Below are 24,658 nucleotides of genomic sequence, written 5' to 3'. Positions count from 1 at the left end.
GTGGACTGAGAGTTCCCTTCGAGGGCGTTGGCTGCATTTAGGGTGACCCTTAGTCAGCATCTGGTGTTTGCGTGAGGATTCGGACTTTTCCCAGTGGGAGAACCTGTGAGTTTGCTGGCACTTAGCTCGAATAAGAGCTCCTGTTGAGCGCTGTCTATCTGTCTCCCTCCCTCCCCATTCGTCTGCTCCTCTCCTTGCTGGCAGGCTGTTGCAGGCACACACACAGGGCACACGCACGCACGCACACACAGCAGCTGCCTTCCTCCTCTCCCCTTCGCCTGTCCGTTACGCACATCCTCTGTCTGGTGGACAAGACCTTGGGTGAATGGCGGAGCCCAGGACTGACTACTCTGTGACTCCGGTGGGAAGCAGCGTGTAGTGATCTGTTGGCTGCATTTGTCATCGATTCAAGGAGGCTGTGCAGGGTCTCACCTGTCGTCAAACCGTCTGGCATGAGGGAGAAGCCCTCTGCAGAGAGGGGCGGAGAGGGGAGTGGACACACAGAGGGCAGCTCAGTGCGCCAGGGACACAGGCCTTGCCGAGGCCTCCACCTCGTGGGCCCGTCCTGGGGCGGGCCTGGGGCAGCAGCCGTGCCTGCAGGTGTGCACAGTGGAGTGCGCCACAAAGCCAGCTCTGGTGCGAGGACTAAAGGGAACAGCTGGGTTCGGGGCACAGGAGCAGAGCCTTGGGAGTGGTTGGAATGTCACCAGACACCCATGAGGTGCAAATAATCACCTTTTCAGTTAGCACAGACTGACCCACAAGCGCCTCCTCGTGACCCATGAGCTGTGTCGGACGCTGTGCACACGGAGCGAGCAGGCGGGCCCATGTTTGAAGCCCAGTGGGATGTGATGGGCGTGGACACGTCGTGGAGGCGTTCTCCCGCCGTGCTGGGGTTGGGGGTTGTCGTGGGATCCCTGCCGCGCAGAATGGGAGCACAGCAAAACAGGGAAGCAGTTGCATTTGACTGGGTGATGCTGACAGAGATTCATGTTAATGTTGTTTCACATTTTGCTGAAAACAAGATTTCTGTTGTAAAAGCAAACACGCAGTGTGACTTGCATTTCCTGTGACCTGGCCGCTCTCTCTGCCCTCGCAGGTAAAGGCCGGCGGGTGCAGCCTCAGTGGTCTCCTCCGGCCGGGTCCGAGCCGTGCAGGCTCCGCCTTTACAACAGCCTCACCCGGAACAAGGTGAGGAGGGATCCCATGGGGGCGGGGCAGACACGGCTCTGTCGGGGCCCAAGGTGCCCTTTCAAAACACACAGGTGTTGTCTGTGCCTCACGGTGGCCTGCCCTGGAGTGCCCGCAATCCAGGTGTGGGATCCTTGAGCTCCTCACGTGGACTCTCTGTGTGGCCTGACGAGGAGCTGTCCTCTGAAACTTGACACACTCATGTCACACCTCGCTGGGAAACCTGCCCATTGGCTTCTGGGCATGGAGCACCCGGAGTAGGCTTTTGAGCCCTGCCCAAGTGTAAATGCTCAGGGTCATTCAGAGCCGAGCCAAGTATTGGCATGCTCTCGGAGAGGACACGTGGCAGCAGCAGACATCACAGTACAAGCCAAGCAGAAGTAGCAACACAGTGGACCTGTCCAGTGTTGCTGGGAGCTGAGCAGGTTTCGAGAAGACTTTGAGTGGGGTTTGCTTGGTTGGTTCTGCTCAGCGTGGCCCGTGGCTCCAGAGATTCTGAAAAGGGCTCTGGCCGTGGGCTGATTGCGTGTCCATCAGCAAGCACACTTAGCAGACGGGAGACAGGGTGTCCTTCATGGGCCGGGTTGATGCCGGCGGGCCCTGAATTGGTCCGACAGTGTCGGCGTGCAGAGCAGTTGCAAAGAGCGCTTGGATCCAGCGGTCCTTGCCTCTACACCAGGCTCCTCCAGGAGCGCGGACGCTGGGCAGCTGCTCGAGACCTGTGTCTTCATCTGTGAAAGGAAGAGGGCAGCGCCCACCTGCTCTCACTGTTTCTAGGAGCAGGTGTAGGTCAGTCTAAGTGCTCGGCGCAGGGCGGGCCCGGCCTAGGCGCTCCCTCAGTGCGGCTGCTGCTGCTGCTAACGAGGCAGCTTTCCAACAAAGTGGCCCATGCGTTTCCTCCACCTCCAGCCCCCCTGAGGGGTGGGAGCCAGGGAGGAAGAGGGCCTCCTCATCCTCGGGAACCTGGCCTCGAGAGTCCGATTGCCCCCCGTGCTGAGACTTTGTGACTTCTTTTAGTAAAACAAAACGGCCCTTGCTAAATCGTCTATGAACCGACAGACCTCAGGGTTCTCCTCGCGGCTGGTTGGGGTGTTCCTGCGCGACGCCTCACCCTTCTTGTAACTGTCGTTCTTCTGCTTCTCACTAAGGACGTGTTTATACCTCAAAGTGGGAAGAAGGTGACGTGGTACTGCTGTGGGCCGACCGTCTACGACGCCTCTCACATGGGGCACGCCAGGTAGGGCCTGCTGCTGGGGCTGCACACGTGCGGGGCCCCGGGGAGCAGCTCAGCTCCTGAGGCTTGATGGGAAAATCCACCCTGGACTTCTTTCTCTTGATTTGAAGATAGACATTTTCATTTCATAAGAAGCCATATTCTCTGTAGAAAACTTAGAGAATACTGACAGCCAATAAGGACAGCGCCCCGCAGCCCCACTGTTGATCTCTTGGACTGTACCCACACGCTTTTTTCCGTGTGCCTTAAAGTTTTCCTCACCCTGAAGCTCGGGGGGGATGTTTCCCAGACACTCAGACCTGGGGCCTAGTGGATGCTGACCCCGTGGTGGTCTCGGGGTACCGTGTGTAAGGGCAGCTGGCTGTGGGGGAAATGCCACGGCCTCCTTTCCCTTGTTCATGTCTTCATTGCGATGCCGAGATGATGCGCCGAGTGTGCGGTTTGCAAATGCCTGTCTTTTCGTTGCTGCAGGTCCTATATCTCTTTCGACATCCTGAGACGAGTGCTGAGGGATTACTTCAAATTCGACGTCTTCTACTGCATGAACATCACAGACATTGACGATAAGGTAAGGGGAGCTTGCAAGATGAAATTTCAGAAACAATGGATGTTACGAAGGCAGAAAAGACTTTTGGATGTGTCGATAAAAGAAGGTGGGCTTGAACGAGCTCAGGTCTTGACTGGTAAACATTATTTGAACCCCCTCAATCAGCTGGTATCTCAGTTTATGCAAATGGTGTTCTGTTGGATTTAGATGTTTAGATGCTGTTTGAAACCTGCATGTTCAGGGCCCAGGTTGGCTAAATGTTAATGCTCCGTGGTGCTTCACGGAAGGAAGCACATGGTTTTGTGTGTGGCACTGCGTGGGAAGCTGGGGCCGGCCTGTGTCCTCCACGTCGGAAAGGTGACTGTGGAGCAGTCTCTGCACCAGGAGGTGTGGCCCTTGGGCACCGCTGGGCAGTCGGGTGATGGAGGGCGATGATGTTCCCCCAGGCTGTGCACGGCCGGGGCCCACGGCTGCCCCTCGCTCAGAGTCCACCTGCTGCACAGAGATTGAAGCAGGCTCTGCGCACAAGCCACATGTTGCCTTTTCTCTTTCCAGATCATCAAGAGGGCCCGGCAGAACTACTTGTTTGAGCAGTACCGGGAGAAGAGGCCCCGGGCAGCGCAGCTCCTGGAGGATGTTCACGCCGCCCTGAAGGTGGGCCCGTCGCTGCCTGCTCCCTGATTCCTGGTCTCGGCCCTCGGCCCTCGGCCATTCCTCATCACTGTGCCTAGAGTAGTGGCTGCCCTCAGCAGGCCTCACAAAGTATACGGCACCCAAGCCAGTTCCATCAGGGCTCACTGAAGTCTTGACTGATGTGGGCCCTTGGGCCAAGTCGCCAGGAGAGAAACGCATGGCCGGGGGAGTGGATTAGGGGATTGTTCCTGCCACTCATGGGAAAATGTCAGGACTCGTCACCGTGCCGCTAAGCTACACTTACCTGTCAAAGGCTCCTAACATTGCTATCGAATCTTCCACCTGAGGTCACAACCAAGTCAGATCCTTTTGACTGAGATGCAGAAGCCGTGCCAGCTTCTTAAATTTGTAATACTGGAAATTTTCAGAGTTATTTGACGAAATTAATTCTTGCTAATTTAATATTTTAATTTGGAATAAACAGTATTACAAATTATAATATTCCATAGTCAAATAGAGCAAGTCATTTTATTCTCCTCAGTAATTACAGTAATAATTACTGGTGTGCTTATACCGCTTTATCTCTGAAAGAATAGGAATAAAATTAGAGCTTAGCAATCTTTTCTGCCAACGAGGTGAGGGCCCAGTAGGCTGTGGGCGCCTTTGTGACAGAGGTGGCCGGTGGCACCTCTCGAGGTCCGTAGATGACACCTCGTGTCGTCCCTAGCGTAGTCTTAGGAGTGCTGCTCTCACAGCCACTGTCCGTCAGAGAGAGGGAGGTGGGGCGCCCTGCCCGGGGTGGTGTGAGGAGGCAGCAGCAGGGGGCTGCCTGGGCCCGGCGGCAGGGTCTCTGCTACCGTCCTGCCGCTTGGGGAGAGCTAGGAGGACACTCTCAAGGACACACTTCCTAGTGGCCGCAGGCAGTGGGAAGCCCTGGTCTCTGCTGCGCTGAGTAGCCTTTGAGGGCAGGGTCTGCTGGGCAGTGTCTGACAGCCTTGCCTTCTCCTCACGCTTGTAGCCGTTTTCGGTAAAACTCAGTGAGACCACGGATCCCGACAAAAAGCAGATGCTTGAACGCATTCAGCACGCGGTGAAGCTAGCCGCAGAACCGCTGGAGGAAGCGGTGCGGCGTGACCTCGCTGGAGAGGAGGAGCTCAGCAGCCACGTGGAGGTGAGGTTTGGAGTGAGTCGGGCCAGCCCTGTGCATGGAAGGGGCTCCCTGCACGCAGACGTGGGGCTGTGTTAGCACCCAGCACCCTGGGCCGGGCCACTCTGCTGTCCCACATCCTCCTGCCCCTGCTCCCACTCCTTCCCACCACGTCCCCCAGATAAATAGGAGGCGCACTTGGCATGCCTGGGGGAGCAGCCTTCTCTCGAAATAATTCCAGGATTGTCGGTGGGCTCGCCGCTGATGGTTCTCAGTGCAGCTCCTGGAGAAGGAGGAGCGAGAGATTGAAGTGGAAATGAGCTGCGGGGCCTGGGGCCCCTGCTGAACTCAGGGCCTTCCCCTGGGCCACTCTTCTCCCTCTGTGAAAGGCCTTCCTTCAGACAGATTTGGGGCACTTCATACGAAGGGGCCCGCGCCCTCTCGGGGCCTCTCCCTGCCTGAGTGCCACACAGGACTGCCCCGCAGTCTGGCCTCCCCGTGTTGCCCTCCCCTGCTGGTGGGAAGGTGTCCATGGCCCTTCTCCTTCCCGCCGGCGCCCCCTGCTGGTCACCATGTTCAGTACTCGATGGAGACAAGAAACCTGCAGAAACCATGCGGTGACGGGGCTGTAAGTCACAATCTGCATGAGGAAACTCGCACACGGGGGCCCGCCCGGCTTCAGTGTTGCTCCTCTGTGGCCCCACACAACGGATCGCTAGGCCGTGCTTGTTCTGAGCTTGTGAAAAGCACACAGGCCTTCGTGGTCTTGGGGACGAGCCCTCTTGGATGTGCTTCCGAGGTGGGCCTGTCCTTACTCAGTGGACGCCTCATCCCTTCCTCTGGGACAGCAGAGCCGGTTCCTTGTCAGCAACAATGCTGCCGTGAATTTTTTCCCAATTGTCCCACTAATAACCTTTTATAAAAAATTGTGGTAAAATATGTGTAATGTAAGATTTACCGTCTTAACCATGTTTAAGTGCCCAGTTCATTGGCAGGAAGCACAGCCTCATTGCTGTGCAACCGTCACCTCCGTCCATCTCCAGACATTTGCTCACCTTCCCAAACGGAAGCCCTGTCCCCACTGAACACCAGCTCCCCATTGCCCCTCCCCCAGCCCCCGGCACCCATCATCCCACTTTTTGACTCTGTGAATATGACTCCTCTAGGGACCTCATATAAGTGGAATCCTACAGTATTTGTCCTTTTGTGACTAGCTTATTTCACTCAGCAGGATGTCCTCGAGGTTTGTCCATGTTGTAGCATGCGCCAGAATTTCCTTTTTTGAGACTGAATAATGTTCCGTGGTGTATATATACGGTATTTTGTGTATCCATTCATCCATCGATGGACACCTGGCTTGTCTCCACCTTCTGGCTGTTGTGACTAATGCTGCTGTGAACATGGGTGTGCAGATATCTGTTTGGGTCCCTGCTTTCACTTCTTTCGGGGATAGATCCAGCAGAGGGATTCCCGGCTCACGTGGTAATTCTTTTTTAATGTTCTGAGGACCCGCTATACTGTTCCCCACAGCAGCATGAGGCTCCTGGTTTCTCCACGTCCTCGCCAACACCTGTTACTTTGTTTCACCGATGGTAGCCATCGCAGTGGGTGGGAGGCGGTACCTCACTGTGGTTTTGCTTTGCCCTTCCCTAAGCACCAGTGCTGTTCAGCGTGTTTTCGTGAGCTGGGAGTTGTGTTCTGTCTGTCTGTGGGTGCACGTTTACAAGAGTTTCTTTGGGCTGTCCACCTGAGGGTGAAATTGCTGAGCTGTAGGGGCTGTGTAACCGTTGGGGGTCCCCAACACCTCTCGCACGTTCCGTGATTCTCCGGAAGGATTCATAGGACGCAGCAGAGATGGAAGAGATGGAAGAGATGGAAGTTTGATCGCAGGGGCGCGGAGGGGGAGGAAGGCCCGGGGGGAGTCTGGAGGAACCCATGGCCAGCTTCTGAAGCCGCCTTCCTCCCTCCCCTGAGGGGCCCGAGCACTCTCCCCACCAGGAACACTGCAGCTGCTCGGGCGAAGTGTTTCTGCTCGGGGAGCCCCTCAGAGCCTCAGCACCCAAGGCGTTACTGGGCTCTGTCGTGTAAGCGCCCCTGCCTGGCGTGAACCCCGACTTCTGACTCAGAAGGAGAGCTCGTTTGTGTTCTGAGGGAGCCGCACTGTGCAGGGACAGCCTGGAGCGGCTGCAGCGGGGCTGGGCGTCCTCGCCTCTCAGTGCAGGGGACGTTTTATCTCCAGACACAGCCAGGGACCGACCTGCCAGCAGGCGTTTCTCGGGGCGGCAGCTGGGGCCTGCCGTACGGTAACAGTTGCCTAAACGTGGGTGCAGGTGTGTCCGACGACTAACCCATTTCCAGTGTTGTGTTAATTTGCATGAACACCAGCTCTTCATAGTGTCAGAGTCTTTCCTTTTCATAAACTGAAGTGGTCATTACTGTGGTGTGAATGTGCATTTCTCCAACCTCTCGTGAGACTCAGTGTCTTTCCACATGTGCATTTTAGTTCTGTGCACGGCCTCTCCATTTTTCACTGGGCCATTTGTGTTTTTCTTACTGGTTTGTAAGCCTTCTTCCATCTCTGGACCCTAATCCTTAGTCATTTAAATGTGTTACAAACACTTTCTCCCAATTAGTGGCTTTTCTTTTCACGTTCTTTTAATAACCGAGGGTCTTGATTTTAATATACTGAAATTTATCAGGACTTTTTCTTCTTCTTCTTCTCCCCAAAGCCCCCTAGTACGTAGTTGTATAATCTAGTTGTAGATCCTTCTGATTGTGCTATGTGGGACGCCACCACAGCATGGCTTGATGAATGGTGTGCCATGTCCGCACCCAGGATCTGAACTGGCGAAACCCTGGGCCACTGAAGCAGAGCTCGCGAACTCAACCACTCAGCCACGGGGCTGGCCCCAGGTTCTTTTTTCTATACTTACAGTTTCGTGTCTTAAGAAATCTTCCCTACCCTGAGACATAAAGATATTCTCCAGTATTTTCTGCTGGAGATTTTAAAGTTGTACAGTTCACATTTGAGTCTTTGATCCTCCTAGAATCAGTTTTTGTAAGTGGTGTGAGTAGGAATCCAATCCCCTTTACCCTCAAAATACGGAAGGCCACCCCTCCTCGGGGACCTGCAGGGCCCGCTCTGTTATGTGTCGGGTTTCTGTCCGTGGGTCTGTCAGTCCTGTTGGTTGGTCAGAGGACCCACCTGCAGAGGTGTCACCGTGTCTCTCACTGATGTCTGCTGAGGAAGAGGCCTCATCTTGTTTTTGTTTTTCAAGTGTGTTTTGAATTCTCCTCAGCTTGTTGAGTCTCATCCAAGACACTGTTGGGATTTTAAATCTTACTTCTGAGAATTGTTTCAAATCCAACTCTGGCTGTGTTGACCCTCCCTGTTCTGTCTTTCTGTTTCGTCAGTATTTTTAAAGAGCGGTTTTTGAGAGTAGTTTGAGGTTCACAGCAGAATTGAGAGGAAGGTACAGAGATTCCCATGTACTCCCTGCACCCCCACGCATAGCCTCCCCGACTGTCACCGTCCCTCACCAGAGTGGCATGTTTGTTAGAATTGAGGAACCGACGTGGATGCCTCGTCACCACCCAGAGTCTGTAGTTTACCTGAGGGTTCTGTCTTGGTGTTATCCATTCTGTGGGTTTGGACAAATGTATAATGACATGTGTCCGCCATTCCAGGATCCTACGTAGTAGTTTCATTGCCCGAAAAAGCCTCTGTGCTCGGCCTCTTCATCCCCCCTCCCTCTCCGCTGACCCCTGGCAACCACTGATCTTTGTACTGTCTCCATAGTTTCGCCTTTTCCAGAGTGTCACAGAGTTGGGGTCGTGTAGTGTATAGTTATGTAGCCTTCTCAGATTGGCTTTTTTTCACTTAATGTGCATTCTAGTTCCTGCTGTGTCTTTTTGTGGCTTGATAGCTCCTTTCTTTTTAGTGCTAAATAATATTCCATTGTCTGGATGGACCACAGTTTATTTGCCCTTTCACCTGCTGAAGGACTTCTTGGTTGCTTCTAGGTTTTGGCAATTAGGACTAAAGCTGCTATAAACATCTGTGTGCAGGTTTTTTGGTTTGTTATTTTTTTTTGAGGAAGATTAGCACTGAGCTAACATTTCCCGCCAATCCTCCTGTCTTTGCTGAGGAAGGCTGGCCCTGAGCTCACATCCGTGCCCATCTTCCTCTACTTTATACGTGGGACGCCTGACACAGCATGGCGTGCCAACCGGTGCCGTGTGCGCGCCTGGGATCTGAACCGGTGAACCCCGGGCCGCCGAAGCCGAACGTGCGCACTTAACCGCTGCACCACCAGGCTGGCCCTGTGGGCAGGTGTTTGTGTGGATGTAAGTTTTCAGCTCTTTTGGGTAAATGCTAAGGGGCATGACTGCTGGGCTGTATAGTAAGAGCATGTTTAGTTTTATGAGAAACTGCCGAAGTGTCTTGCCAAGTGGCTGTACCGTTTTGCAATCCCTCCAGCAACGAGTGAGCATTCCCGTTGCCCCACATCCTCACCAGTATTTGGTGTTCTCAGTGTTCTGGATGTCGGCCATTCTGATAGGTGTGCAGTGGTGTCTCGTTTTAATGCGCAGTTCCCTGATGACATGTGATGTGGAGCATCTTTTGAGAATTATTTGCCATCTGTGTGTCTTCTTTGGTAAAGTGTTTGTTAATGTTTTTGGCCTATTTTTTTTAGGTTGTCATTTGTGTTTTTGTTTCCAACTACCTCCTAATCACACCTCCTCTGGGTGAGTTCAGCTTGTATATTTTCATTACTATTACTGTACTAATTATTTTGTGTGTGTGAAAAACATCAGTGCCACATTCTGATTTGCTGTATTTTTTTTCCTTTGAGTTCATAATAGTTTACATCACTGTGAAATTTCAGTTGTCCTTTCTTTTTTTTTTTTTTTTTTTTTGAGGAAGATCAGCCCTAAGCTCACTGCTGCCAATCCTCCTCTTTTTGCTGAGAAAGACTGGCCCTGAGCTAACATCCGTACCCGTCTTCCTCTAGTTTATGTGTGGGACGCCTACCACAGCATGGCGTGCCAAGCGGTGCCATGTCCGCACCCTGGATCTGAACCAGCAAACCCCAGGCCACCAAAGCGGAACGTGCGCACTTAACCGATGTGCCACCAGGCCGACCCCTGTCCATTATTTCTTGTCTCTCACCACATAAGTGCTCCCCTTCCCCCACCGTGCCCACCCCGCTTCCCCTGGTAACCACTGAACTGTTTTCTTTGTCCATGTGCTTGTTCAAATTCCACACGTGAGTGAAGTCACCTGGTGTTTGTCTTTCTCAGTCTGGCTTATTTTGCTCAGCATAATTCCCTCCAGGTCCGTCCAAGTTGTTGCAAATGGGAAGGTTTTTTCTTTTTCTGGCTGAGTAGTATTCATTGTATGTCCACCACATCTTCTGTATCCACTCATCGGTTGATGGGCGCTTGGGTTGCTTCCATGTCTTGGCTACTGTGAATAGTTCTGGAATGAACACAGGGGTGCATGTGTTACTTTGGATTGTTGATTTCATGTTGTTTGGGTAGACACCCAGTAGTGGGATAGCTGGGTCGTATGGTAGCTCTATGTTTAGTGTTTTGAGGAATCTCCATACTATTTTCCATAGTGGCTGCGCCAGTTTGCATTCCCACCAGCGGTGTGTGAGGGTTCCCTTCTCTCCACACCCTCTCCAACATTTGTTATTTTCAGTCTTAGTGACTATAGCCATTTTAACAGACACTTGTTATTTGGTGACAGATAGTTGTATGTCATGCTTCCTACTCAGTATACCTTTTATTTTCTTTTCTCGCCTTCCAGTATGATGTTGAAATGGAGTAGTGAGAGGGGACATTCGTGCATTGTACTTGATCTTAGTGGGAAAGCTTCTAGTTTCTCACTGTGAAGTGTGGTGGTAGCTGTAGGTTTTTTGTAGATGTTCTTTATCAAGTTGAGGAAGTTCCCCTCCATTCCTAGTTTTCTGAGAGTTTTTATCATGAATGGGTGTTGGACTTTGTCAAATGCGTTTTCTGCATCTATTAATATGATCACCGCATTTTTCTTTTTTAGTCTATTGATATGAAGATTTATAATAATTGATTTTATAGTGCGGAGCCAACCTTGCATACTTTTGATAAATCCCACTTGATCATGGTATATAATTTTTTTTATACTGTTGTGGATTCAATTTGGTAATATTTTGTTAAGGAGTTTTGCATTGTGTTCTTGAGAGATACGGTCTATAGTTTCCTTTGCTTGTAATGTCTTTGTGTGGTTTTGGTATTAGGATAATGTTTTCCTCCTCATGGAATGAATTAGGAAGTATTCTGTCTTCCCCTGTCTTCTGAAAGAGACGGATATGATTTCTTAAACGTTTGGTAGAATTCACCAGTGAACCCGTCGGGCCTGGTGCTTTCTATTTTGGAAGGTTATTCATTATTTACCCAGTCCCTTTAATAGGTACGGGCTTATTAGATCATCTGTATTACCTTGTGTGAGTTTTGGCAGCTTATGTGTTTCAAAGAAGTGGTCCATTAATCTAGGTTATCACATTTTGGGGCAGAGAGTTGTTTGCAGTATTCCTTTATTATCCTTTTAATTTCCGTGGGATCTGTAGAGATAGCCCCTCTTTCATTTCTCATCTTGGTATTTGTGTCCTCTTTCTTTTTTCAATTTTATTGATCTTTTTGAAGAAACAGCTTTTGGTTTTGTTGATTTTCTCTATTGATTTGTGTTTTGTACTTTAATTTTTATTGTTGTTTTCCATCTGCTGACTTTGGAGTTATTTGTTCTTTTTCTAGTTTCCTAAGGTAGAAACTTACATAATTGATTTTAAATCTTCTTTTCTGTAGTGTATGCATTCAATGCTATAAATTTCCTCTAAGCACTGCTTTTGCTGCATCCCTCAACATTTTGGGGGGTGGGGGGAAGATCAGCCCTGAGCTAACATCTGCCACCAATCCTCCTCTTTTTGCTGAGGAAGACTGGCCCTGAGCTAACATCCGTACCCGTCTTCCTTTACTTTATATGTGGGAAGCCTGCCACAGTGTGGCTTCACAAGCAGTGCATAGGTCCACACCCAGGATGTGAACCTGTGAACCTCGGGCCACTGAAGCAGAACGTGTGAACTTACCTGCTACACCACCAGGCCAGCCCCTGCATCCCACAATTTTGATAAGTTGTGTTTTCATTTTGATTTATTCAAAATATTTTTAAATTTTTCTTGAGATGTCTTTTTTCACCCATATGTTATTTAGAAGTGTGTTGTTTAATCTCCACGTATTTTGGGATTTTCCAGTTATCTTTCTGTTATTGACTTCTAGTTTAATTCCACTGTGATCTGATGGCAGACAGTGTATGATTTCTGTTCTTTTAAATTTGTTCAGCTGTGTTTTATAGCCTACCTTGTGGTCTGTCTTGGTGAATATTCCATGTGAGCTTGAGAAGAATGTGTATTCCGCCTGTCGTTGAATGAAGTAGTCTATAGATATCAATTATATTCAGTTGGTTGATGGTCTTTTTGAGTTCAACTATGTCCTTATTGATTTTCTGCCTGCTGGTTCTGTCCATTTCTGATAGAGGGGTGTGGAAGTCTCCAACTGTGACAGTGGACTCATCTGTTTCTCCCGTATATCAGTTTTTACCTGATGTAGTATCATGTTTAAAGAAGAACGGATAAACAATGCACGTGTGTCTTCCCGCTGAAGAACAAGTTCCACTGGGCAGGGGCCTGTCGACCTGCTCAGTGCAGCAACCCCTGGGCCCAGCACAGGACGCGGCAGGAGACAGTGGCCAAGCACCCTCTGCTTCATTCAACCATTCACTGCTGTTGGTGACAGTCTGCTTGTGTGTGTGCGTCAGGGACCCCACGAACACCCTATCCTCTCCCAGCCGTGGATGACCACACTGTGTGCACTCCTGCCCTGCCCCGTGGCGGCCCAGCTGCATGGCTTGTCCTCCCCAAGCCCCTGCTGACCCTCTGACCACGGCAGTCGGAGCTCCTGAGCACGCCGAGCCTCTGAACCTGCCATTTACGAGCCTGGTATCTGTCTCCGTCTGGGCCCTCGTGTGAGCAGTGCGGCTCCTGGGAGATGCTGCGTCTTCACGGGCCAGGGCTGCACACAGCGCCTTTGAAGTCAAGGCCTGGATTGATACACGTCGACTGCACGGCATGTGATCCGAGAAACTTTGTAACGTGTGTGGATGTTCCGTTTCTTTTCCTTTAGGTCTTGTTGGACGAAGCAAAGGATTTGCTTGCTGACTGGCTGGATTCCGCACACGGCAGTGAGGTGACTGACAATTCCATTTTCTCCAAACTGCCCAAGTTCTGGGAAGAGGAATTCCACAAAGACATGGAAGCCCTGAACGTGAGTGCCGCCGATTTTCTTGTCCTTGCTCTCGGGCCGCGGCCCCTACTTACCCAAAGGCCTTGTGTGACCCAGACCGTCTTCATTTTGCAAGGGGCACGAGGGGCTTCTTGGCTTACGTTTGGAACTGCTGGTTTCCTGGAGAAGGGAAGAACCCAGGACCTTCTCTTGTGATCGCAGGTTCTCCCTCCAGACGTCTTAACACGGGTTAGTGAGTACGTGCCAGAGATCGTGAACTTTGTCCAGAAGATCGTGGACAACGGTTACGGGTGAGCTCAAGGCCCTCCTCGGGGCTGCATGACATCCCGGGGAGGGTTTTCCAGGGAGAACAGCTGTCCGTCTCTGAGTCAGGATCTGGCAGCAGGAAAGCTTGTGCTTGTGGTGCTGCTCGGGGTGCTAGTGCCCCGGGGCTGCTGTCACAGAGTGCCACGCACCGGGCGTCTTAGACAGCGCAGAGGTGTTTGCTCACGGCTCCAGAGGCCGGAACTCCGAGCTGCAGGTGTCGGCAGGGCTGGTTCCTCCGAGGGCCCTGAGGGCAGGGTCTGTGCAGACCCTTCTCCTTGGCTCGCAGCCGGCTGCACCTCCCTGCCTCTGCAGCGTTTGTCACTGTGCACACGTGTCTCCTTTCGTGTCCTGATCTCTTCTTAGATGGACACCAGTCATACTGGATGAGGGCCCACCCTGGAGGCCTCGTTTTCGCTTGATTACCTCTGTAAAGACGCTCTTTCCGAATACATTCACGTTCCGAGGTACTGGGGGTTAGGACGGCAGCATGTGAATCCTGGGGCCACAGGTGAAGCCGTAACCTCGCCGTAGCAGCAGCCTGTTCGCACTCACCCCCACGGCAGGCCTCCTTGCTCTCTGCCGCTTAGCTCTCAGCTGCCCGGTTGCTTTGTAGGAGGACTCCCTAGTTTCCCTTGGTATCGGCTGCCACTCCTACAGGTATTGAGCTGTGCAGAAAGCACCCCTTGTGGCGGGGCAGGCAGGAAGAGCAGCATGGTGTTGGCTGCACCTCAGCCTGCCTCGCAGCCCCTACAGCTCTACGGCTCAGGGCCCTGCCCAGGACCAGGGGCATCCCCGCCCAGGGGGCTCACCGGCCCTTCTACTAGGAAGCTCACAGCTGGGAACCTTCAGCCACGAGGGCCCCAAAGCAGCAGGCTGGTGAGCATGGACGCTCTCAGGTCTATGGAGGTGTCAGCCCCCCGTGCAGGCCCTTGGAGAGAGCTTGTCCTTGTGTCACATCCCAGGCGGGGTTGGTTTCGTCCCATGTCCTATCGCCTGGCTGATTCCACCACACACCACTCCTGGTCACGGGCTGCCCCTGCCCAGATTTACCGTTTTAGCACTATCTGATTGCACGGGACACTTTGCAAGTCTCTGAAGTTGACATTTTCAGAAATAACCAACAAACAGAAGAGCAGAGGGACCGGGTGTCTGTCTGCAGCACTCGCTCCTGTGTGCTGTGCCCCTGCTCCGGGAGAGCTGCTTCCCCACCTCGCTGGGGACGAGGCCGGCAGGAGCCGCGTGCGCTGCGCCAAGTGAGGCGTGGAGGCCCCTGGCAGGGTCCCACAGCAGCACGGGCTCTCGAGCAGTGACAGTGCCTCCGCTCTCCGCCACTTGACACGAGATCGTGTGCCAGGCTGGGATAATCGGGAGTGCTTCTGGGAGGCAGAGAGCCATGGCTGGGCTGTGCAGGTGGGTAGAAAGTAGACAGAGGTGAGGGCACGTCACACAGATTGTAGTGTCACCAAGGCAAGGGGCAGGATGCAAGGCAGAGGGTCTGTGCGGGTGACACGCTGACCTGGGAGTGAGGAGTTTGCCTGTGCATTGCGAAGTGTCCTTGTCACGTCCCCGCTCAGCCCACGCAGCGGCCCTGGTTTCGAGGAGCCGCATCACGGAGCTGCAGGAGCAGAGTCTGCACAGCCCACAGCCCGTGTGGCCCTCGGGAGTTCCAGGTTGTCACCCTGTGCAGCGGCTCTGGCCGCTCTTTGGGTTTGTCACACTTTCCCCCAATTCCTTTTCTGTTTTGCAGCTATGCTTCAAATGGGTCCGTGTACTTTGACACGGTGAAGTTTGCTTCTAGTGAGAAACACTCCTACGGGAAGCTGGTGCCCGAGGCTGTTGGGGATCAGAGAGCCCTGCAGGAAGGGGAAGGTAAACAGCGTGGGTGGCGGGGGCTGCGGCCTCGCAGATGCCACTGCCGGCACCTCGATGCACCGGGGACTGCGTGTTTTCACCTGACGGGATTGGAGGGTTTTCTACACTGAGCCTGTGACGTGGTATTTTTTAAGAAACAAAGAAGTGAGCGTATAAGATGCCGTCTATGTTAAAAAGCACAGCACACCTCGGGGCCTTGATCCACAGTGCTGGCGTTTGTCTGTTTATCGGCATCCAGAGCCCCTGAGGGTCAGGGTGGGTTGTAGGACGCTGTGTGTGAGCGAGTGTGTTGGAAAACCCAGAGCTGGTGTGTTAAGAACATGCAGATGATGACCTGCTGAACGAGAGGGCACGAGCCACCCACACAGGGTCGGCAGGTGGCACCCTGGGCGTCCCAGCCGTCCTGGCGGTGCCCGTGGGGAAAGGTGAGCATCCACAGAGGTGCAGGACAGGGCCAGGGCACGGGCACGCCAGAGCCCCTCGCTGCTGCAGCGTATGACTGCCCCATCCTGGGGACCCAGATGCCACAGAGCCTCACAAGACCCTGGACGCATCATATCGTGTCTGCAGCTGGGGCTGTGGGTGGATTGGACCTCCTCAGAGGCCCCTGTGTCCTGATGGCTTTTAGTTCATATTCTATCACTATTTTCTTCGTAGTTATCTTAGGATTACAGTTAGTATGCTCTGACTGGAATTTCTATCAGCTTAACATCAGTAGCATACAAAAACTCGGCTCCTGTAGCTCCATGCCCACGCCCTTTTAGTTAATCCTGTCACAAAATTACATCTTTGAGGGGCCGACCCCGTGGCCCAGTGGTTAAGTTCATGTGCTCCGTTTCCGGTGGCCCAGGGTTTCGCCAGTTCAGATCCTGGGAACGGACATGACACCGTTTCTCTAGCCATGCTGAGGGGAGGTCCCACATAGCGCAACCAGAAGGACCTAAAACTAGAATGTACAACAATGTACTGGGGGCTTTGGGGAGAGGAAGAAACAAAAAGAAGAAGACTGGCAACAGATGTGAGCTCAGGTGCCAATCTTTAAAATTAAAAAAAAGTAAGCAATTATAAACCTATTTTTTTTACATGAGTATTTTGTGTCTTGGGAAATTTGTAAATACTGTTTATAATTTCTAAAAACATGTTACTTCATAGTAAAATCTTTTAATAAAATAGAAGACATGTTTACTAATACACGTAACTTTTAGGGTGGTTTTGTAATGAGAAGCCAACAGTAGAGAAACATACAGTTAATAATTAATGCCTAATATTTTATCTTATTTAGAGATTATCTGGATATTTAACGAATCTTTATCCCTTAAATTAACCTAGCAACTTCAAAGTTTCAAGTTAGCAAGCAGATTTTGGAAGCTGTTTTAGGTACATGCACCATAACACATAATTATTGTTAAAAGTTCCCCCAACGCTCATCTTTTTCACAACTACTAGTTACTTGTTCCCAATAATCATTTAGATTGCCTACAAGACTTCACGAGACATTAGACAGAATTAGCCATCGTTTTAGTTATTATGCTTGTTAACCAGTTTTGTAACGGAGATAACATCAGCTTATGTGACGGATCAACGTAGAATGAAGGCCTCGTGTGCGCATCATATCCGATGCTGACGGCTCAGGGGACAGGCCTGTGTTAATCAAACAAAGAAACTTAAACAAGCTTTCGTTTACAAACATTATTGCCTATCACGTCAGCTTGAAAGACATTTGGCTTAGTTGCATTTAGAAAAACAAAATTTTGTGAGCGCTTACTTTAAGTCAATGGAATAGAGCTCTTTAGAAATCGTACCATCCGGAGGTAAAATGCCACACGTTTGTAACACACATATATAGACACAGACAGACAGACAGGCACAACAAAGGTTTTCCTTAGATTTCTGGGCTAGGGTATTTTCATAGCAGATGGCTTCTGCACACACTTCTTTTCCCATTTCTTTCTTTTTTCCTTTCAGTCTTAGGAATCTGGGATGGGAACATTCTCCCTTTTGTCAAGTACTTGCATGTCATAGCATGAAGCCAAACAGAGTTCAGAGGAGAGGCTGCCCCTTTGGGATCTGGTGAGGCTTTTTTAGAAGCTTGATTTCCTGCTTTTCTTTTAATTAAAGTTTAAATTTAATGAAAATTTTTAATTTTTGCTATAAAGTCCGAACAACTTCTAGCAACAGTGTAATGGGTCCTAAATCTACTGCTTGTGAGTGTTACTCCCTAAAGAAAGGTCGTAAACAGTCTCTTACATGCCTCGGTTTCTCCCTCGGGCAGTCTAGAACCTCTGTGGGGGCCAGAGTGCGGGTGACCAACCCTTGCGTGTGCTTCCCGGACGAACCATGATTAGTTAATGAGAATGATGGTGGAGTTCCCTAGGGGCCGCTGCACCTCATGAGGCATTCTATCCTCCAGCCCACTCCGTGAGGTCCTCAGTCACCCGAGAACGCCATTTGGCCGGGAGGAGCAGTGGCCCTTCTCTTCAGAGCTGAACACGTTCACTCTCTCATTTCTCTATCAAGCAGTTTGTTCACACTTTATAAACACAATTCTTTTCCATTTAAAGCCAAATTAAACAGGTCAGCCTGCCCCATTCACTCCAAAGTTCTCCCTTGGCTCCCCTGGCCTGGGCATTCCCCCGAGGTTCCTCTTACCGAGGGTGTGTGCTGGGGCCCCCTTGTGACTCTTAGTCTTAAGGTTAGAAACAGCTCATATAAACTCTGCACCGTCGACTTAAAATAAGGAGGCCTGGGTTTCAGGAGAACGCACCAGGGTCACCTGAAGAATGCAGTGATGTGGGGGGCTCAATGGGCCCATGCTCGTACCGAATGCCAGTTCAGTGTAGGTTCCAGGCGCTCTCTGGTGGGTTTCTCTGAAATCCTTCTGACTATGCCAAGAAATGTCGATGAAAATAATCCATAACCAACCTATAATTGAACATTGGGCTGAGTTTATTGTGAAGACTAGCTTAGCCTGTGGCCTTCCTTCTCCAAAGAAGGAAGGGCCCCCAAGAAGAGGGAGTGTACAGAGTGGTTCTGTACCGTCAAAGAGCATCTATCACATATGATTGAAAGTTCCCTTTCACAAGAGTCTCGGGATTGCCCTGTGAGCACAGCTATTCACACAGCAGGTGGTGGGTCAGCTGTCTCGATGGACACAGCAGGTAGCCCGACTTTTGTCTCCATGTGGGTGGTCACGGGCTGGGCACAGCAAACAATTTCTAGCCTAGGGAGAGATGCTCATCCTTAAGGAAATGCCAATGTGGGGGAAGTTGCACCTTTATCTTAAGGCCATTTGTTCTTGTCTTTGGGACACAGCAAATGCTTCAAGCAGGCATACAGTGCATGCTCAATGGCCATATTAGGACCTTTTGGGGAAAAAAACAATGTCAGGCTGAAGTAGGTTTAGACCAAATGGGTTCCTCACAGACTCCGACGATCCTATTGTTAGCCATTTGTTTATCAATCCAAAGGAAACCAAATCACTACCTCTGAGAGACATCTGCTCTCCCATGCTCATTGCAGCGTTATTCACAATAGCCAAGACATGAACACGACCTCAGGGACCTTCAACAGATAAGAGGATAAAGAAAATGTGAGAGAGAGACAGACAGACAGTGGAATACTATTCAGCCATATAAAAGGAAGTCCTGCCATTTGCAACAACATGGATAGACTTGGGTGCATTATGCTAGGTGAAATAATTCAGACAGAGAAAAAGTACTGTATGATATCACTTATATGTCGAATCTTAAAGAAATGAACTCATAGAAACAGAATCGAATGGTGCCTGCCAGAGGTAGGGGTGGGGGAGGGGGGAAATAAGTAAAGGGATCAAAAAGTACAAGGCATCTTTATTTATAAGATAAATAAGTTCTGGGACTCTAATGGACAGTGTGCTTAATATAGTCCATTTTGTATATTTATATATAAATTTTGTATATTTAATATCGCCCTTTTGTATATTTCAAAGATGTTAAGAGAGTACATCTCAAAAGTTCTTATCACAAAAACAATGGTCACTATGTGAGGTGATGGATGTTACTTATCGTGGTGACCATTTCACAATATGTACATAATCAAATGTTCATGTTGTACATCTGAAAGTAATACAATGCTGTACGTCAATTATATGCCAATAAAACTGGAAGAAAAAAGAAAACGTTTAAAAAGAGCTTCTGCGATGGAACACTTTCCACTCGGTGCTTTGATATCGATTTCCAGTGAAGTCACTGCCCCCTGGAGTTCCTGAGAAAAACGACTGAGTGTGAACAAGACCCCCTGCTCAGAGTTAGCATGCCGAGCGAGAAATGGCAGAAATCAGTACATCTGAGTCATATGCAGATACGGATTAATCAAGGCATTATTAACTCAGAAATATCAAAGTTCCTCATTACTCGAATTTAACTGAACCAAAAGGTGTTTGTATTACAAAAACTTTGCCCCCTGAAAGGAAGAACTTTTTAGGAGGAAAATGCTTCTATCATTGTGTTCCTAGCATTAGCATTCGCTGCTTCATATCTAGTAAAGCCCTCCCCACAGACGCATCATTAATAAAACACTCAGAATGGCTTCTCTCAAAAAAAAAATAAATACATCTGTTGATGAAAGTGTCCTCCATGGGCAGGCCGTGGGCCCCCTCTGGCCAGACCCCCTTTTCACCTTTGGGGCCAAGCAAGCCTCTGGGTGGCTCTGGGCTCTTTCCCCGGAGGGAGGAGCTGGCAGGGAACCAGAGCCTCCCTTTCTCAGGTGGATCCGTGGGGAGGAGAGGGGAAGGGAGCTTATGGCCCCAGCAGGCTGGGCTCCTGCTGGTGGCACCAAGGAGAATGACATCTCTGGCCTGCAGGTGTGGGACCCGTACCCAAGGTGTCCAGCCGTCTCCTTTCTCAGGACAGGGGACAAGGGCAGTCTGAGGAAGGTGCCAGATCAGGGAGGCAGCTCGATTCTCTTACACCCCGTCTCCTTACCGATCTCCTTCCTGGGTTATTTTGAGCCAGCTTCCAGATCTGATGTGATTTCATCATTTGAGCAGCCTCTTCCTCTCCATCTGGGCCTTCAGACAGGGTGGGAGCTTCCTGAGGCTGAATTCTTTTCCTGGAAAAGACCTCCCTGGCTGCCCAGGCCTGATGTGGTTCAAGACACGCCCTGTGGCAGGTGCCCGGTGCTAAGGCAGTACCATGCGCCCTGGTGCAGCTGTGTCCTGAGGGCCCGGTCTCTCCACTGCGGGGCAGGCCCCTCGTTCCAGAGGGTTGCTGCAGACACAGCTTCCTCCCACAACCGATTTAAGCAGAAGGACGTTCCTTCAGGTGCTACCGGCCAGTTGGCAGAATTGCTGGGGCTTCAGGCTGGAGAATCTCAGTGAGGATGAAGGTCAGCTTCACACCGCAGAACAGGTGAGGTGTGGATGGCACGCCCTGCACGACCACCCTGCCACCCCTGCACACAAGGGCCTGCAGCCTGCTGCCCCTAAGAGCCCGGTCAGGAGCACTGTGGTCACCACCTGGGCACAGGCTCCTAGCCCACAGACAGACCCTGGCGGTCCCTGCTTCCTTATCGCACCAGATGCTAAGTTCAAGCCTGAGGCAGGGGCGCCTGGAGAGCCCAACTCATCTGGGCTCTCCGCGTTTTCCTGATTTTAGCACTGAAACTCCCATGTCCCAGAAACCCTTCCAGCAGGGACAAGCCAGGATGGCTGCTTTACTCACTTCTTGGAGCTGCCAGAACAAATGACCACAAATAGAGAGCTTACAGCCACAGGAATTCATTCTCTCCCTTTCGGAGGCCCTGGGGGAATCCTTCCTGCCTCCGCCGGCTCCTCCTGGCACCGCCTCACCCTCCCTGCCATCCTCACTTGACTCCTCACCAACAGCGCTCCTCCCCTTTGTCCCTCACAGACTCCCCGCCTCCCGCTCCTCCCCATCTTGAGTCATCGCCTCATCCCCTCCCAGTCTCATCCATCGCACTCGTCCCCATCGTCCCTCAAAGAATCGCGCTCTTCCCCATGGTCCCTCACAGCATCCCACTTGTCCCCATCGTCCCCCAAGGCATCGCGCTGGTGCCCATCCATCTCCATCGCCTCACCGCCGGGTGCTCCTTCCCCATCGTCCCTCACAGACTCCCCGCCTCCCGCTCCTCCCCAGCGTGACTCATCGCCTCACAGCCTCATCACTTCGGAGGGGTTCCCATCATCCCTCTTCGAGTCACACTTGTCCCCATCATCCCCATGGCATCGCGCTTGTCCCCATCATCTCCCTTCGCATCGCGCTCATTCCCATCGTCCCTCATCACCTCACAGCCTCATCGCATCGTAGGCCTCCCCATCGTCCATCACCACATTGCAATCGTCGCCATCGTCCCTCGTCTCACCTCCTCATCGCATCGCAGCCGTCCCCATCGTCCTTCACCGCATCTCACTCCTCCCCATCGTCCCGATCGCCTCACCGCCTCGCGCTCCTTCCGCAGCGTCCCTCTAAGATTCCCCCCCTCGCACTGGTCCCCATCTTCCCTCACAGCATCGCACTCGTCCCCATAGGCCCTCAACGCATCGCATTCGTCCCCATCGTCCCCCATCGCCTCACCACCTCACGCTCCTTCCGCATCCTCCCCCACAGACTCCCCGCCTCCCGCTCCTCCCCAGCGTGACTCATCGCCTCACAGCCTCATCCCATTGCAGGCGTCCCAAACCTCCATCGTAGGATCGCACTCGTCCCCATAGTCCCTCACCGCATCGCACTCATCTCCATTGTGCCCTATCGCATCGCACTCGTCCCCATTGTCCCTCATCGCATCGCGCTCGTCCATATCGTCCCCGGTCGCATCGGACTCGTCCCCATCGTCCCCCATCGCATCGCGCTCGTCCCCATCGTCCCTCACCGAATCGCACTCGTCCCCATCGTCCCTCATCGCATCCCCTCGTCAGCATCGTCCCGGGTCCCATCGCAGTCGTCCCCATCGTCCCCCATCGCCTCACCGCCTGCCGCTCCTTCCGCATCCTCCCTCACAGACTCCCCGCCTCTCGCTTCTCCCCATTATGACTCATTGCCACACAGCCTCATCGCATCCCTGGCGTCCCCACCGTCCCCCATCCCATCGCGCTCTTCCCCATCGTCCCTCACCGCATCGCGCTCTTCCCCATCGACCTCATCGCCTCACCGCCTGGCGCTCCTTCCGCATCCTCCCCCACAGACTCCCCGCCTCCCGCTCCTCGCCAGCTTGACTCCTCGCCTCACAGCCTCATCGCATCCCTGGGGTCCCCATCCTCCAACTTCGGGTCCCACTTGTCCCCATCATCCCCATCGCCCCCCATCGCATCGCGCTCGTCCCCATCGCCCCTCACCTCATCGGAGTCCCCATGGTCCCTCATCACATCCCACTCGTCCCCATCGTCCCTGACAGCCTGGCAGTCCTGCGCATCCTTCAGCATCGCCTCACCGCCTGGCGCTCCTTCCGCATCGTCCCTCACAGACTCCCCGCCTCCCGCTCCTCGCCAGCTTGACTCGTCGGCTCACAGCCTCGTCGCATCGCTGGCGTCCCCATCCTCCATCGTCGGATCGCACTCCTCACCATCGTCCCCCATCGCCTCACCGCCTGGGGCTCCTTCCGCATCCTCCCACACAGACTCCCCGCCTCCCGCTCCTCGCCAGCGTGACTCATCGCCTCACCGCCTCATCGCATCGCAGGCCTCCCCATCGTCCATCACCACATCGCAATCGTCGCCATCGTCCCTCGTCTCACCTCCTCATCGCATCGCAGCCGTCCCCATCGTCCTTCACCGCATCTCACTCCTCCCCATCGTCCCGATCGCCTCACCGCCTCGCGCTCCTTCCGCAGCGTCCCTCTAAGATTCCCCGCTTCGCACTGGTCCCCATCTTCCCTCACAGCATCGCACTCGTCCCCATAGGCCCTCAACGCATCGCATTCGTCCCCATCGTCCCCCATCGCCTCACCGCCTCGCGCTCCTTCCGCATCCTCCCCCACAGACTCCCCGCCTCCCGCTCCTCCCCAGCGTGACTCATCGCCTCACAGCCTCATCCCACTGCACGCGTCTCAAACCTCCATCGTAGGATCGCACTCGTCCCCATCGTCCCCCAAGGCATCGCGCTGGTGCGCATCGTTCCCCATCGCCTCACCGCCTGGCGCTCCTTCCCCATCGTCCCTCACAGATTCCCCGCCTCCCGCTCCTCCCCATCGTGACTCATCCCCTCACAACCTCATCGCTTTGCAGTCCTCCCAAACCTCCATCGTAGGATCGCACTAGTACCCATCGTCGTCCCCCATCGCATCGCGATCCTCTCCATCGTCCCTCACCGCATCGCACTCGTCCCCATCGTCCCTCATCGCATCGCGCTCGTACATATCGTCCCCGGTCGCATCGGACTCGTCCCCATCGTCCCCCATCGCATCGCGCTCGTCCCCATCGTCCCTCACCGAATCGCACTCGTCCCCATCGTCCCTCATCGCATCCCCTCGTCAGCATCGGCCCGGGTCCCATCGCTCTCGTCCCCATCGTCCCCCATCGCCTCACCACCTCGCGCTCCTTCCGCATCCTCCCCCACAGACTCCCCGCCTCCCTCTCCTCCCCAGCGTGACTCATCGCCTCACAGCCTCATCCCACTGCACGCGTCCCAAACCTCCATCGTAGGATCGCACTAGTACCCATCGTCGTCCCCCATCGCATCGCGATCCTCTCCATCGTCCCTCACCGCATCGCACTCGTCCCCATTGTCCCTCATCGCATCCGCTCGTCCCCATCGTCCCGGGTCGCATCGGACTCGTCCCCTTCATCCGGCATCGCATCGCACTTGTCCCCACCGTCCCCCATCGCATCGCTCTCGTCCCCATCGTCCCCCATCGCCTCAGCGCCTGGCGCTCCTTCCGCATCGTCCCTCACAAACTCCCCGCCTCCCTCTTCTCCCCATCTTCACTCGTATAGGCACAGCCTCATCGCTTCGCAGGCCTCCCCATCGTCCCTCTTCGAGTCACACTTGTCCCCATTGTCCCCATCGCTTTGCAGTCGTCTCCATCGTCCCTCACCGCGTCGCACTCCTCCCCATCGTCCCCCATCGCCTCACCACCTCGTGCTCCTTCCGCATCGTCCCTCACAGATTCCCCGCCTCCCGCTCCTCCCCAGCGTGACTCATCGCCTCACAGCCTCAGCCCATTGCAGGCGTCCCAAACCTCCATCGTAGGATCGCACTAGTACCCATCGTCCCCCATCGCATCGCGATCCTCTTCATCGTCCCTCACCGCATCGCACACGTCCCCATTGTCCCTCATCGCATCCGTTCGCCCCCATCGTCCCGGGTCGCATCGGACTCGTCCCCTTCGTCCCGTATCGCATCGCACTTGTCCCCATCGTCCCTCACCGCATCGCGCTCTTCCCCATCTCCTCATC

At 53.0% G+C, this 24,658-nt stretch overlaps 1 protein-coding gene and 1 long non-coding RNA gene across 7 annotated transcripts in view; one reads left to right on the top strand and one right to left on the bottom strand.

The window, feature by feature from the left end:
* Positions 1-17,499, top strand: part of LOC100147411 (cysteine--tRNA ligase, cytoplasmic) — a 28,195-nt gene extending 10,696 nt beyond the window's left edge. For 2 of the 3 annotated variants that reach the window (XM_023654721.2, XM_023654722.2), the window contains exons 3-10: positions 1,100-1,191; positions 2,340-2,428; positions 2,897-2,993; positions 3,528-3,626; positions 4,624-4,776; positions 12,973-13,113; positions 13,294-13,382; positions 15,146-16,461. In XM_023654721.2, the coding sequence (XP_023510489.1) occupies positions 1,100-1,191; positions 2,340-2,428; positions 2,897-2,993; positions 3,528-3,626; positions 4,624-4,776; positions 12,973-13,113; positions 13,294-13,382; positions 15,146-15,380 (995 nt within the window). In that variant the 3' untranslated portion in view covers positions 15,381-16,461. Of the gene's footprint in view, positions 1-1,099; positions 1,192-2,339; positions 2,429-2,896; positions 2,994-3,527; positions 3,627-4,623; positions 4,777-12,972; positions 13,114-13,293; positions 13,383-15,145; positions 16,462-17,235 lie in introns of those variants that run through there. The other variant, XM_070230284.1, reaches the window with a different exon arrangement.
* On the bottom strand, positions 16,416-23,819 carry LOC111776008 (uncharacterized). Of its 4 annotated transcripts, none has more exons than XR_011424162.1 (5): positions 23,789-23,819; positions 20,232-20,730; positions 18,754-18,831; positions 18,035-18,192; positions 16,416-16,911 (listed from the first exon to the last, which is right to left on the bottom strand). It is a non-coding gene; the product is annotated as an uncharacterized lncRNA (long non-coding RNA). The 4 variants fall into 4 exon arrangements; XR_011424161.1 differs by having other exon boundaries at positions 23,692-23,794; XR_011424160.1 differs by lacking the exon at positions 23,789-23,819 and adding an exon at positions 21,631-21,795.
* Between the last annotated feature and the right edge of the window lie 839 nt (positions 23,820-24,658).

Source organism: Equus caballus, chromosome 12 (genome assembly GCF_041296265.1).
Source record: "Equus caballus isolate H_3958 breed thoroughbred chromosome 12, TB-T2T, whole genome shotgun sequence".
Classification (NCBI taxonomy): Eukaryota; Metazoa; Chordata; class Mammalia; order Perissodactyla; family Equidae; genus Equus; species Equus caballus.
This window is presented reverse-complemented; position numbering and strand designations above follow the sequence as displayed.